This window comes from Alnus glutinosa, chromosome 5, assembly GCF_958979055.1.
Source record: "Alnus glutinosa chromosome 5, dhAlnGlut1.1, whole genome shotgun sequence".
Lineage (NCBI taxonomy): Eukaryota > Viridiplantae > Streptophyta > Magnoliopsida > Fagales > Betulaceae > Alnus > Alnus glutinosa.
The window spans coordinates 8,700,595-8,715,104 of NC_084890.1; the positions used below are offsets into that span (position 1 = coordinate 8,700,595).

At 37.5% G+C, this 14,510-nt stretch overlaps 1 protein-coding gene across 1 annotated transcript; it reads right to left on the minus strand.

Moving 5' to 3' along the window:
• Positions 1 to 354: 354 nt before the first annotated feature.
• On the minus strand, positions 355 to 3,495 carry LOC133869613 (small ribosomal subunit protein uS5c). Its single transcript, XM_062306654.1, has 2 exons — positions 2,646 to 3,495; positions 355 to 840 (listed from the first exon to the last, which is right to left on the minus strand). The coding sequence occupies exons 1-2, from the start codon at positions 3,323 to 3,325 to the stop codon at positions 591 to 593; spliced, it is 930 nt and encodes a 309-aa protein (XP_062162638.1). The 5' UTR covers positions 3,326 to 3,495; the 3' UTR covers positions 355 to 590.
• Between the last annotated feature and the right edge of the window lie 11,015 nt (positions 3,496 to 14,510).

Genomic DNA, 14,510 nt, shown 5'->3' on the forward strand with positions numbered 1-14,510 from the left:
GTAGATAATGTTCTTCACTGATTTAAACAATTAATGCAGAAAGAGTCTAGAGAGGAGTTCATTGAAGACTGAGTTACTAATTTTAAACTTCAGTTTGTTCACTGGTTGCAGGATTCATTACATCTGGCAGCTCGAAGTGGCCCATAACCTTCATGAGGAAGGAATTTGCCTGCAAGTGTTCTTGCACTACAGAAATTCATCAACTTTCACTTGTGCATAAAAGTTTGTCCTTGACATCAACATAAATGTAATGTTGAAGAATTGCAATGATTTTCCTCTTTCTCTCTCTCTCCAAATGCAAAAGAAGACAGCCTATTGATTCAACCATTAGACACTGCCTTGGATCAAGCTGAATGGTAAACAAACTGATTGTACTCTCGTAATCAAACCCAAGTAGGCAGGAGAAGGCTACAGTCAGTTTTGTTGCATCCAATTTGGGATATGGAGAAAATAAAAAAATGGAAATAATAATTTTGTTACAAAATTCAGGTCAAAGGTGAAGTAATTTTCTTCCTTCCCAGCATAAGAAGCCTGCATTACAAAGTCTGCTGTATAAAATCTACAGAAAATAACAGCTTCTGAAACTGCCATCACTTCCACAGCTCTTCCATTGGGATACCACGCTCACGAGCAACATCACTGAACTGCCTCATTTTCTGCACTGCAACAACTGTGGCTCTGGCATTGTTGAGGGCATTCTTACTCCCAATTTGCTTTCCCAAAGCATTCTCAACACCTGCCATTTCTAGAACAATTCTCACAGCCCCTCCAGCAATCACTCCAGTACCAGGAGAAGCAGGTCTAAGCATCACTTTTGCTGCTCCATAATCTCCCTCAGACCTGCAAGCCATTTGCTCAACAATGTCAGTAGTGGCAAGATTGATATGAGAATACTCAGCCACTAACATAACAGGTTGTAAAGAATATGTGCTAGGCAATATGTATTGTCTATAAAAACGTATGCAGTGATAATGATTACAAAGGGTTTTTGTATAGAGTTGTATATTCCAAAACCAAGGGCTCCGCTCATTTTACAAGATAACCCTTCAAAAGGGGAAAGTGTGCATGCATGCATGGATAGTGGTCTCTTTCGCAATTGGAGCAGGGACGATGGTCCATGGCACAAATAAAGCCCACATAGCCATACAAGTGATCCTAGAGACAATGGTAGTGTACGGTTTGATGGATGGTGTCCCTTTCATGATTGGGGCTGGGACAATGCGTATATATGGATGATGGATCCCTTTCGCAATTGGAACAGGGACAAAGGTACATGTCATGGACAAAGCTCACATTACCCATACAAGCAATCCTAGAGATGACCCATAAGATTGATAAAGCTTTGGCTCAAGAGGGAATGTAGTAATGTTGTAATAGACTCACACATGAGGGGTAGATTGTTGAATGCAAGTGTGAGTAAAGAAATGTTAAGTCCCACGTTGAAAATGTGTTACAAGAGTTAATTTAATATAATTGCCCCATACCCATAAATTTAAGCTTTTGGATTAAGTGGTATTCCAATATAGTACGTTATGGTCCCACTAAAAGACTCCCTGGTGTCAGTCTCCCTAACAAACTTGATAGTCAATGAAGAATTGCTCAGTTCAGCCTAAGATGGGGTCATCTATGATTAACAGACACCAATGCACAAGGTATCCAAAAAGAAAAATCTTAAACCTAAAAAGCCTTTGACACTCAAATGGAGCTAAGTCATATACTTGGCCATCTAAAAGCTATCATATGTCCAAGCTTCCACCTATATCAAGATTTTGAATTCATATTTGTTGTGGCATTTTGAAACTATCTAAGAATTAAAAAATTGAGTGAACAGCCCGTCTAAGTGCAGAGACACAGAGGACCAAAATCCTAAACTAGTTTTGTCTACAAAACATAGGTTTTGATGCACTTCATGATAGCAACAACCTAAACCAGAATATGAAGCAGATAACCATCCAGTCCCCTCACAAAGCAAATCCCGTAAGTCATATGAACTATTCATATAAAATAAGTTACACATCTTTTGCAGTATTACATAAGCTAATTTCTAACATAACATATACAGCTTCCAATAGTTTGCAATGTATACAAGAGTACCTATTCAGCTAAAGATTTAAAGTATTGTTGATATAAGTGCCATGCCATAAACTTCAGAACTCCAAGCATTCATGCAAAACTCTTAGGAGCTTTGACCATGTGGCCTCAGAAACTGCTATCTAATTCACCATCCAAATTGAATCCCACATAACTTCAACAACTTGAATGCATGACACTTGACAGTTGACATACACTCACTTCTCTCAAACTAAACTGGGGCCATTTACGATTAGCAGAGTCATCATTCCAAGAGCAACTGTATTTTGTGCAAGGCGTTATTATAACTATCCATTGCATAAACCACAGCAAAATAAAAATAAAAATATACGCTTTGGCAAATAGGTATAGCTAGGACAGCCATCTTAGAGCTCCTAATAGTCTACGCTTTGGCAAATTATCATGAAGTAGACTTAAAATGGCTCAGATATTTATTACAGATCCAACACACAATGTCACATTAACAAGCTAATCGACTCAATTTCATATTCAATTTTGCACACATTGATCACCACCCACCAAAAACAGAAGGACAAAAATTTAACCACAAATACCTATGCGGGAATGTAAGGTACTTGGTCATCGGCACCGACACGATATTCCGCCTGGCATTCACGGCGGACTTCTGAACCGCTGTAACAACCTCTTTGGCCTTCCCAACCCCAACACCCACTTGGCCCTGCTTGTCACCCACCACCACAATGGCCCTGAAATGCAATTGCTTCCCTCCCTTGACCACCTTGGTCACCCTCCTCACCTGCACCACCCTCTCGTCTAACCCATCTTTCACTTTCTCCTTCTTCGTTTTGGAACCAAACCCAGTTGTTTTCCTCACCTTAGAGTCCATCACGTATATGTCATTGCCCAAATAGCTCTCTCCGCTGTACGCAGCGCCGTAGAGCTCTTCGTACGCGGCGGCGATTTCTTCTTCGGTCTCCATGGGACCATCGTCAAAGGAGGGTGGGGCGACAAAGCCTTCTGGGGCCTCTGGGGGGTTGAATACGGCGTCATTTTCGTCGTTAGGATCGAAGTTTTCGAAGGTGGTGTCGATGTCGGAGGTCTTGGCTATGAAGGTCGTGGTGGGGTGTGAGGGGAAGGTGTGAAAAAGAGGGAGCTTTGTGGGTTTGGAGAAGAAGGCCTTTGTGGGTTTGGAGAGAGAGAGGCGATGGGTGGTTGTGGTGGTGTGGAGGGAGAGAGAGGAGAGGGAAGAGAGAGTTGCAGAGGCCGTGGCCATGGGGGGTTTTTTGGGGTTTGGATTGGAGAGTGTGTGTGTGTGTGTGAGAGAGAGAGAGAGAGAGGGAGAGAAGGGGGAGGCTTATCCCATAGCCTGAAGATGGATGAGGAAGATTGTGATGATGTGGAACTGTTGAGCGTTGAGGCTTGAGCGGCATGAATTTAGGACGGGTTCTGAAAAACGGGGTGTCGTATACGTTCAGTGGAGAGGAGTACAAATGGAGAGGGAAATTTCCATTAAATAATTCTCACTCCCACTAAAACACAATTCGTTATGTCATTCTTACGAATTAAACTCAAAAAAAAAAAAAAAAAAAATGCCTTTAGAAATTTTTCAATGAGATAAAAATATTTGAAATATATATATATATTTTTTAATAAAAAACAAAACAAAAGCATGGTAAAGATCCACTACAGCTGCCGTGGGTGACTGGTTTTTTTTTTTTTTTTAAATTTTATTGGAGAATTTTTTTTTCAAATTTAATTGATTAAATTGAAATATGTCCAATTAAAGAAAAAAAAAAGTTGTCCAAAATACACATAATTTTCATATGCATTTTTAATAGAGTTTGTGATCCTCACACATACTTTGAATATATACCAATTTAATAAACTAAATTGAAAAAATAAATTGCCAATCCAATTTAAAAGAAAACTTTATTCTTAATTCTTAGGAAAAAATCATATTTAACCCACATGTTTTTATTTGATTTGGATTTATACTTGGGTTTTTAATTTCAATAACAAATTTTTTAGGTTTCGCTTATCTTTTAAATAAGTCCATAATCCATATATCAAAACTAACAATTTGCCACCTAATATGCGCGTGCAGCGCGTCTCATTTAATATGTCATCAGGCTCAATGTAATACCACAAAAACAAGTACAAGTCATTCATAATATTCATAAAAAAGAAAAGAAAAGAAAAAGTCATTCATAACAAATAAAAAAATAAAAAAAAATATTCAGATTACCCGTTTTTAAACCTTCAAAATTCTATGGTCTTTCTGTACAAAACATGCTTATAACTCTATTTGGAAACCACCAACAAAACTTTAGAGGCATTGGAATCAACCACATTGATAATCTATATCATTGAGAGCATGTGCTGATTGAATGATAAGAAAAACAAACTAGAATGGATTTATGACTACCAACACTCTACATCCAAGGACTCATGCAGTGCTTTTTATATATATATATATATATATATATATATATATATATATATACACCTAATTCTTATGGCCGGTCTTTGCAGGGTGCAAAACTACGCACCACAGATGACTAGCTTAGGGCTATAATCGAGCCGAGTTCAAGTTTATCATGATCTAATAATTTGTTCAAACTTAGTTCGTTTAAATTTCAAACGAACTCGAATTTGTTTACAAGTTATTCAATTAACTTATTTATTTCATATATAAAATAAATGTAGTGATCGTATAATTTTTCTCGTAAATCTATACTAATTATTAGTTAATTAATAATGGTTGAGATTTTATGGTTTGAGTTAATTAGATAAATTAACTTGAATCTTAATTAATCTAATATCGAGTCTATATATTTGTCTTATAGTATGTTTATACATTTATTACACAAAGATTTACATACACACAAACTCACTCATACATACACAAATACACATATATCTATATCAAGACTCACAATTACAATAATTTAACCTATATCTATTACATTATAAAGATAATTTTCTTTTACCTTTTTAAATGCTTAAGATGTTCTCATTACAAAGTTAAAAATAAAATTATACAAGCATATATGAGTCGAACCGAATCTATACGAGTTCAACTTGTTTAATAAGGAAACCGAACTTGAATCAAGTTCAAGCTGTTTACGTATAGCTCGATTTATTTACAGCCCTATCGACAAGTACGTGTCTCATGTGCTAATGACATTTATGGTAGCCTTTTCCTTTTTTACATTTGGAGTTGGTATTAATTAATTAGTAGCATTAGAGCCAGAATATGGTTTAAAAATAGACAACAGGTCATTTTGAGGATGCCATCAAACAGGAGATCAAATTGTGATAACAGAGATCTTTTACTCTTTTTTACTTTACCAAGAATTAGTTGCCTTGAGCAAATAGGAAAATCAAATCACCCATCTACATGGTTAGAAGTTTAAGAATTTTCACCCGTATTGGTATGCATGACATTTTGAGAATTACATAACATACATATATGTCTACATGGCTGTCCAAAATGGAAAGATCTCAAAGCATGATGTTAGGCAAAATTTGCTAAAATATATAGAGAAATGATAATATTCATTCTTATTCTCATCTTTCGCCCATCTCTCTACAATGAATGGGTGAATCCACCATTAAATTTGTGGGACTCTCATGTAGAACTCAAATATGAGAAATGATAAAGATCTCAAAGCATGATGCTAGGCAAAATTTGAGGTCCCATCTGTGTTCCTCATCATACTAGTCAGAATATCTGTTCAAAGTGACTTCTTTTGCGCGCCATTCTTGGCTTTCTTCTAAGGTCCAGCAACCTCAGTAATCCATACTGCATAGACTCCTTCTCTTGCTCTTTAGATCACACATATTGTTGCGAATATGATGATATCTGTGCTGTACCAGAAAATGTTATTACTCAGAGTTCATTGATAATGAATGTTTTGAAGGGGAAGTTCAATGTTGCACGTTTGAGGACAACCCATGTTTGCTTGTTTGCTTGCCTCAAGCTGGTGATGATAGTGGTTGTTGGCATACGTGGTGGAAATGGACTCAAATGGGTGTGAAGAAGTTTCTCCATTATCAGAATGCACAAAACGAGTTGGTAGTTGAGAGTATCAAAGATGGTTGTCAGCAGGATGGTTTGCAAGGATGGGGAGAGGAAAATGCCATAGTTAGGGAAGGCAAAGAGCGGACAGGTGTGTGTGAGAAGCGTGAGAGAGAGGCGTACGGTGTCTCGGTGGGCAGACTAGGGCTTACTTATCAAAGGAAGCCGTGCAACCACAGCTAACATCAACTTTTCTATCAAACAACAGCCTCTCTCTCTCTCTCAAGGGCTATGTTGTGGAGGGGTTGGGTTTCACTATAAATTCTAAGAGAAAGGTTAGGGTTCGGACTCTAACCTTGTATGCAATGACCGCAGCTGTCCTGTAAGACAAAGTCCAGTACTGCAGTCATATGTATACATGGTCATTTTTGTTGTTTTTTGTTTTTTTTTTCTTAAAGTTTAATAAAGTAATTTTTTGTTGTTGTTAGGGGGTTTATGTAATGTTAGGAATGTGAGTAAAAGAGTGTGGTAATGTTTGGAATGTGAGTAAAAAGGAGCTGCTGCAATTGATGAAATCTGCGCTTTGTCTTCTTAGTTTGAACCATCTCAAGGTGGTCATTGACCTCATGCCATCGCCATCTTGATCTTGATGCCATGCCTGGCTTGCTTGTCATCTGTTTGACCATAACATGAGAATCAACCATGCTCTCAAGTTCATCCTGCAAAACAAACAAATATTTCGTCACAATCTAGTACAGCAGAAGCTAGCATATTTTGTTGAACATTGACTATCATAACCTTCCATTAAAATGAAATGTGTTCAATATTTTATAAAAAAAATGTTTCCCCTTTTTCATCCCAATCAATGCGGAAAAGGTAGACAATAGACCAACAAGGAAAAAACAGAAGTACACTTGAAATAAAAAGTAACTGATTCTCTTATGTGATAACCGGGAGACCCTTGTGGAGTCCCTGGCTTAGTGGTCAGTGGTACATAAAAGGATGAATATAGTTGCCTAGTTGGCCCTCTTTAGAAGCATGTACTGGAAGTTTGAAATAGAAAGAAACAATGCTTTAATAATTAATTGCATAAATTTATCATTTCTGAAATAATAAAGGTACAACCATCTTCACTATCACAAACTTTCTTAAAATTCTTGTTTTGGGTATTGCTCTTATTGCACCAAAATTAATTGATTCATGTCATGAAGTCATTACCACACCACACAACATCATAAAAGATATCAATTCCATTCTCCTCGTATTGTGCATAATATTAGATCTTTAAGCAGATCTATCAAGAACCATGTCATTGAGGAGAGAAATAAAGAGAAAAAGATGGACAGCTTTTTCTTACAGAACAAGGGTAGCACTAGAAAAAAAGTTTGAAATGAAGGCCTTATGTAGAAATGAGTGAATATTACTATAAAGTAAACATGGGGTCAAGATCATGTCCGTTGTGCAATTACTCTCTCTTATTCCTAGGGTGTAAACTTGCATCTCTACTAGGTTTTGCATCAAGTATGCCCACAAAAGCAGATTAGGCCACCAATTCCAAATCAAAAATATCACGCCCCCGTTTTGGGATATAAGGGAAACGTGAGTTTGAGTACTAAAATCATATTAATGGAAGCGTGCATTTATAACATATAAATTTAAAACTTCTACTCTCTTAAACCTTTCTATTAATAATTCTTTACAACACTTTGAATCCTCTAAAAGAAACAAAACATACTATACAATACTAGGGTTTGGCCGGTTCATCACGAACTATCGCTCTCAGTGAGGTCTACGCCCTTACAAGAAAAAGACTTCGACTTACTGCTGACATCTGGAAAGGGGTGGAGGGAAAAAGGGGTGAGTTCGACAACTCAGTAAGGAAAATACAACACCAGGGGAATAAAACATGTTATAAACCTTTATGCCATAATCTTTAGTCATGCACAATGACAGATTTATTCTACTCACTGATAAGAATTATTTTCACATATGATGAATTGCATAATGTAAATTGATTTACAACCTAAACCAATAGTATGTTGATTTTAATTTATTTTAGATGAATTAAGTGTTTTTGAGTATATTAAAATTATGGTAATGTTTAAAAGTATGAATATGATATGTGATTTTAGATTGAGTATAAGTTCAAGATTCAAGTTATGAATAGTTGTCTGAGATGTGATATACTAGGCTGTTTATGTTTTACAAGAAAACACATATTAAAGCATGATTCATAAAGTGACATGTATTGTTTTAGGACAGGTGGCATGGCATATGAACAATTAAATAGAATTTGAAGAATATGAATAATGGTATAAGAATGACAGTTTATTATGAGAATGACAGTTTATTATGATCCAGTAATTTCTTTTTATCAGTTTTCTCTTTAATCCTTTCTCTGTGGTTTAACCCCTTATAGACTCTAAACCGCTGTTACCCGTGAGCGGAGCACGTTGGCTTTTGTCACACAGACCTATGGACTCAGCCTGTCGTCACAGGGGAGAGCCGGTTCCGAGTTGGGGATCTTCCCTAGGTGAAGGCCAACATCGGCTGGTAGCACACACCAACACATGGTATGCTTGCCATGCTACCCTATGGGTACCAATCCTAGCTGTAATAGTGCCTCAGGGTTAAACAGTTACTGCACATGAACGATTTTCTGTAATACTGTAGGCTCTGCTTTATCTGTAAACTTTATTTCAAAACTGTAAGAGCCGCTTTTATAACTGTAGTCATGTGCAGAATTTAACTTTAGATTCTCTTTTCTTTCAAAACTGTATTCATAAATAGAGTCATTTATTTTGGAATGCTCTATAGTCATAACTTTCAAATGCTCTCTTTTTCATCATTGCATATTTCCCAACTTTGAAATGCTCTTAATTATGACTGTAATTATGCATAAATCATAACTTTAAATATGCTCTTAATCATATCTGTGAGTATGCATAATTCATAATTCATAATTTTAAAATGCTCTTAGTCTTAACTATAATTATGCATAAATCATAATTCTTAAAAATGCTCTCAACCAAAACTGTGATTTATGCTCAAAAATTCTTAAACAATATCATATGAGTAATAAAGCTTGGCATTAAAAATCGCATGAGCAACGCTTTGTAAAATTCCCCAACACTTTTTCAAAAGATTTATAATAAAATCTTGTTGGGGTTTTTCGGTGTTGTATCTCCTTACCTGGATTTGCCATTGACATCAGGATCGAGCTTTAACCTAAATAAAACACAAGGATAAATTTAGCTGAGCGTTCTGAAATTTCAATTCTAAGACTTAAACTAAATTATCCTATATGTATATTCTATAAACAAAATCACTATCCAATTACAGCATAATTTATATACATAAATCAACATCACTACTTCGATAGACCAAATCCTCAACCCCTTAGAAATTTCAACATGAACTCATTCGGACTAATCCACAGAAAATCCCCCAAATCCAAATTTCAATTAACCAACACACTCTCAATAAAAACCCAAATACAACCTTCAACGGGAATTTAAAATCTTTCATCACTAATACTCAACCAAAAACTTCCCAGAATTTGTCCTCAATTTAATCAAAAGAAATCAAAATGTCCAATATTGATATCCAGCCCAAAAATCCTCAAAATAGCACTTCACAGTATAACTTTTCTCAACAATTCTTACCCGAAAGCAATAGCCTCTTAGCCATCTCACAATCCAATCCACAAAACCACCAATCAAAATATTCATCTTCAAATCCATAATATAATTCAATAGTAAAAATCAAATAACATCCATATCAAAATCATCTATAATCGGATCAACAAGGGAATCGATAATAAACTGATCATAAAATTTATATAGTTAGTCAAACCAACCGACTAACATCCAATTCTAGAACATTACTAGCAACTGGTTAAAATACTACACCGTGATCATTAACAACCAAAAATCATTTAAAATTCATCAAAATCCCAACCATAAAACAAATTACCAACTTCCACAAAACTGCTCGAACCCACAAAATAAGGAACACAGTCATAACACATATTCACTCACAATTAGCTGCATCTTAATAACCGACTTAGGACAACACACCATACTATCCAAAACAGAGTGTCGAGTTGAGCTTCAAAGCTGCTCGGGTTCAATCAAAAACACAGCTTAACCAAAATACACATAACCGAAAGACACAAATAATCGGTTAAACTCACAAAACACGGAACACTCAAAATCCACCCCAAAACTATCTTCTAATTCAGTTATCACAACATAAATGCACCCAATACCCGTATCTATAATCATAAATCGATCGGTTAACCACATAGCCAAAACAAGAAGTAAACACCCAAAAAAAATCGAGCGAACCCACAATGGTCAAAATAGGGGAAATCAATCCAATCTTCAAAACCTTTTCAACCGAAACAAGGAAGACAACCAAAAATAAGGGAATCGATTTTCAGTGCTAAATCGGTTCGGCCAAGCACATCAAACGGGAGACACCCATTCAAAAATACCCAATTCAAATTTCAACCACAACAAACCAACTAAATCAAATAATCCACAAAAATTACCTTGAGAATTTCTTTAGAAGGCTACCGGAAATTAATGAGAAGAGCAGAGAAACCGGTCTGATTTCTCGCCGGAAATTGCCTCCTCCAACGACCCATAGAAAACGCAGCTCTGTCTCGCCGGAAATCGCGTTCTCCGGCCACCGGACTTCGCCTCTGCTTCAACCCACCGGAAATCGCCACTGGGACCACCGAAAATCGCCGGAAAAACCAAACTTCCAACCGTCGGGTTCAATGGGTCACGGGTCGTGAGCCTCGGGTCTCTCGGGTTTTTCTGGGCTCACGGGTCGCGGGGTTCGGCCGGAACAAAACCTGGCCCGCTGGAAATAGCACCGCCGACGTTCCCTGGGTTCTGGGTCCACCGGGTCTTCACTTCCCGGCCACTCTCTCCCTCTCGGTATCTCTCCCTTTCTCCCGATCTCTGCTTCCCTCTCTACCCCTCGCATCTCTCTCTCACTGGATCTCTCTCAATCTCTCCGTCTCTGAGCTCTCTCTCTCACTGTCTCACTGTCTTCTCTCTCGCTCGAACTGTGCTCGGCAAGAAGGAAGAACAAAGAAGAAAGAATGAAGAAGGAAGAAGAGAGAAGAAGAGAATTAATAAAAAATAACAACTTGCTCAGCAAGTTTATAAACTTAAGGGTTAAGTTTATTAACTTGAGTTAAAAATAAAATATCTAGTTAACCCATAGTTAACTTTTATCTAGTTAAATTAACTAGAGTTACTTTTAAAAAAATAATTAATAAACATAGGTATTTTTATTTATTTTTAAAAAAAATATGTTGTCTAATAAAAATTTGGGGTATTACAATACATAATTGCTTGCATGCATTCATGTTTCAAACAGAATAGTTTTGCATGCATTTTCACTTCAAAAAGAGGTGAAATCATGGCCATCAGCTTTTCCTTTTTCTTTGTTTGTTTTCCTTCTTTCCAATGTCTTCCCTTTTCCATATAGAGATTTCATCTCACGTAACCCACCCAACTACATAACTTTACATAGTATGCTAATAACATATGTCAAGAGAACCCCCAAGGAAATTTCAATGCAGGTTTCAAAAGAAACTTAGGTTTGTAGGTAGGATCATATTCAAAAGCTGCCGATAAATTTGATTTTAGCAAGCAGAAGTATTCCAATGCCACATGAGGTTAACTAGAGATCCAAACATTAGGGGCATGGTAAGTAGTCCTTCATAGAATTCAAACATGCAACCTACTCAGGAAGGAACTTAAGCATATCATGATGCTAATGATGAAGTGCAACTAATACTGTGAATATAGCTTAATCAGGAAAAAGAAACCTTATCAGATAGAAGTCCTTTTATCAAACACCGGTTCCTATGACTTACAGAGAAAGCAAGAAATTCTCTGTTTTCGGCACTCTGACGAAGAAAAGATTCCATCTCAATCAATCAAGCTTATTATTCATCACCATAATGGTATTCCTATATTGAAAACTTCTAATATTTATAGGAGTACAACTGTACAAGAAGAAAAGAATTTTGGATAAAACTAATAGGAGCGGAAACTCCTGGATTGAGTTGTAGATGATGGATTTCTAAAGAGACTTGAGATGACTTTATATAGAGGCAATCCAAGAATCTGCATGTAACCAAAAGGCTTAGGTGATAACACCTGCCTAGTTTGGGTCTATAGCTGTCAATCGTAATGGTAACGCCTGCCTCAGTTGGGTATATAGTTGTCAATCATATCAGCCCAAGTCAGTTGTCAACCATGAAGAATGTAACGCTAAATCTGTCAAATGGTGGCCAAAACTTTTGCGCTACAACGACAAATGGGGTAAGCTGCAATCAATTTATCATACATACTTGTTTTCAGTACTTATTTCTATGATATTTTTGAACATTAAATTTGAAAACAAACTACCTGAAAAGATTCATATTTATAAAACATGTCTTGGTATCTAAAACTAAATGTAGTCTAATCATCTAGTTAGCATTCAATGGCTTGAGAAACATAACTGTACATGGAAACCTAAACCAGAGAGAGAGAGAGAGAGAGAGAGAGAGAGAGAGAGAACAATCATGGAAACAGTCTTAATAGTCAAGAATGGTTTCAACAATATTAATTTTGAATCAAGAGTTTTGGATATGTAAAAATGCAATGGAGCCGTAAAAGACATGAATTACACCAATCAAGAATGGTGGAATATGAAGTAAGCGCATTAAGATCAGCCTGTCATAGATCAGAGCACGAAGCATGAAAAAGCATCCAAACTCTACACTATTGGTGCATTAACTAAGTTGAGGCCATATATGACATCCCAAGATGCGTTTTTTTCAATAATGAAATGCTTGTGTAGTTGTTCATCAATCTATTCCTTTGTTAGTTAGTTTTAAAAGCAGAGTTTGTTAAAATAGTTTCCGGTAGGTGACGTGTCGATAAGATATTTGTCTTGTATGCTCCTGGTCCACCTGAAAAAGAAGGCTGCGTCGGGGGGTTCTGACAACCCCGCTTCGATGTTTAAGTGAGTGTATGGTTCTGAGAGTAAATGCGCAGAATAATGCCAGAAAGATTGATTAGCATGTACCTTACTATCTGATAGGGTTCTACTATTTATAGAGGTTGAAGAGCAGTTCAATTAGCCTCTCAATTCATGCATGAGGCGGTTGGAGGAGACGTGGCCCCGGGTACACGGATATTTCGGGTTCCGCTTACCTCGGAAGCACAATCAAGTTTCATGTCGTGCGTCGTGTCCCTTAGATTCCGGGTACTGCCGAGATATACGCGGACGTGGATATCAACTAGTATTTGGGTCGGCAATTCGGGCCAGTTGAACAGATTGGGCCCAAGTGGTCTTAACGGGCTCGGGTGGATTATGCTCTCTTTAATATTTGGACCTGGTCGGGTGGACCCAATGGGCCTGACTACCGAAAAGGCCGATATTTTCCCTAACAGCTACCCCCCAATTCTCTTATGCGAAATTTATGCTTAAGAGAATTTAAGAGCAATCTACCGTTCTTTAATTGCTTTATACTTTAAGACTGGACCAGATGCATACCGCCGAGAACAATCAGTAGGTTTTTATTTTGTATACTTCAACACTTAGACGGGGGCATGGCTGGACGTTTTCACCGTATCGGTTGCTCCCTATTGCCCGAGAGCCTCAACGTGTGACTTAAGAGAATCCCGCTCTTTTTCTCTTTTATTTGAAATTTAAATTTCAAACTTTATCGTATCGGTAACCGTGAGCCTCATGATTCGCCGACATGCGCAAGCAGCGCATTAAACGCGATTGGACGCCGGTTCATCTTTCGAGGCGTGTTGCGGCTGTCAGAAAAATGACCGGCATCTTTTTAGCTGCCGGTTTGGAGAAACGAATTTATGCGAGTCTCTCCAGCTCCCGGTCGCTTCTAACCGGCTAAGCTGGGTCACATTTAGGTATAAATACTGCTTCTTCTGCACTTTATTCACTCTTACTCCGCATTTCTATTCGCCTTTCAAACTTCTTTATCTCTTCTCGAATTTTCCCGCATATCATCCTTTCATCTTTTCTCGTATAATGTCTGACACAGAGGAATTCCAAGCAGTTGACATTCATGATCTTGAAGAAGAGGAAGCTTTATCCGACGATGAGGTGATACCCGAGCCGGTTGACAACTCTAACCAGGGGGAGGTGGGCCCACGACCACTTGTTCCTCTCGACCACCGAGGGGCTTCGAAGATCCGTATCGGGGATGAGTTCCGTCTCTGGAACAATTACGACCTTCTCCCTTCGGTTCTTCTTCATTTTCAGAATCCGGTCACCTTGGAGATTCATGGTGGTGACATCGTCATTTATGAACGGATGCTTCTGGCCGGACTTCGGCTTTCCAGAAATTGCTCGGGAGTTGATTTTATACCTTGGGATCTCTTCGAGTCAGATT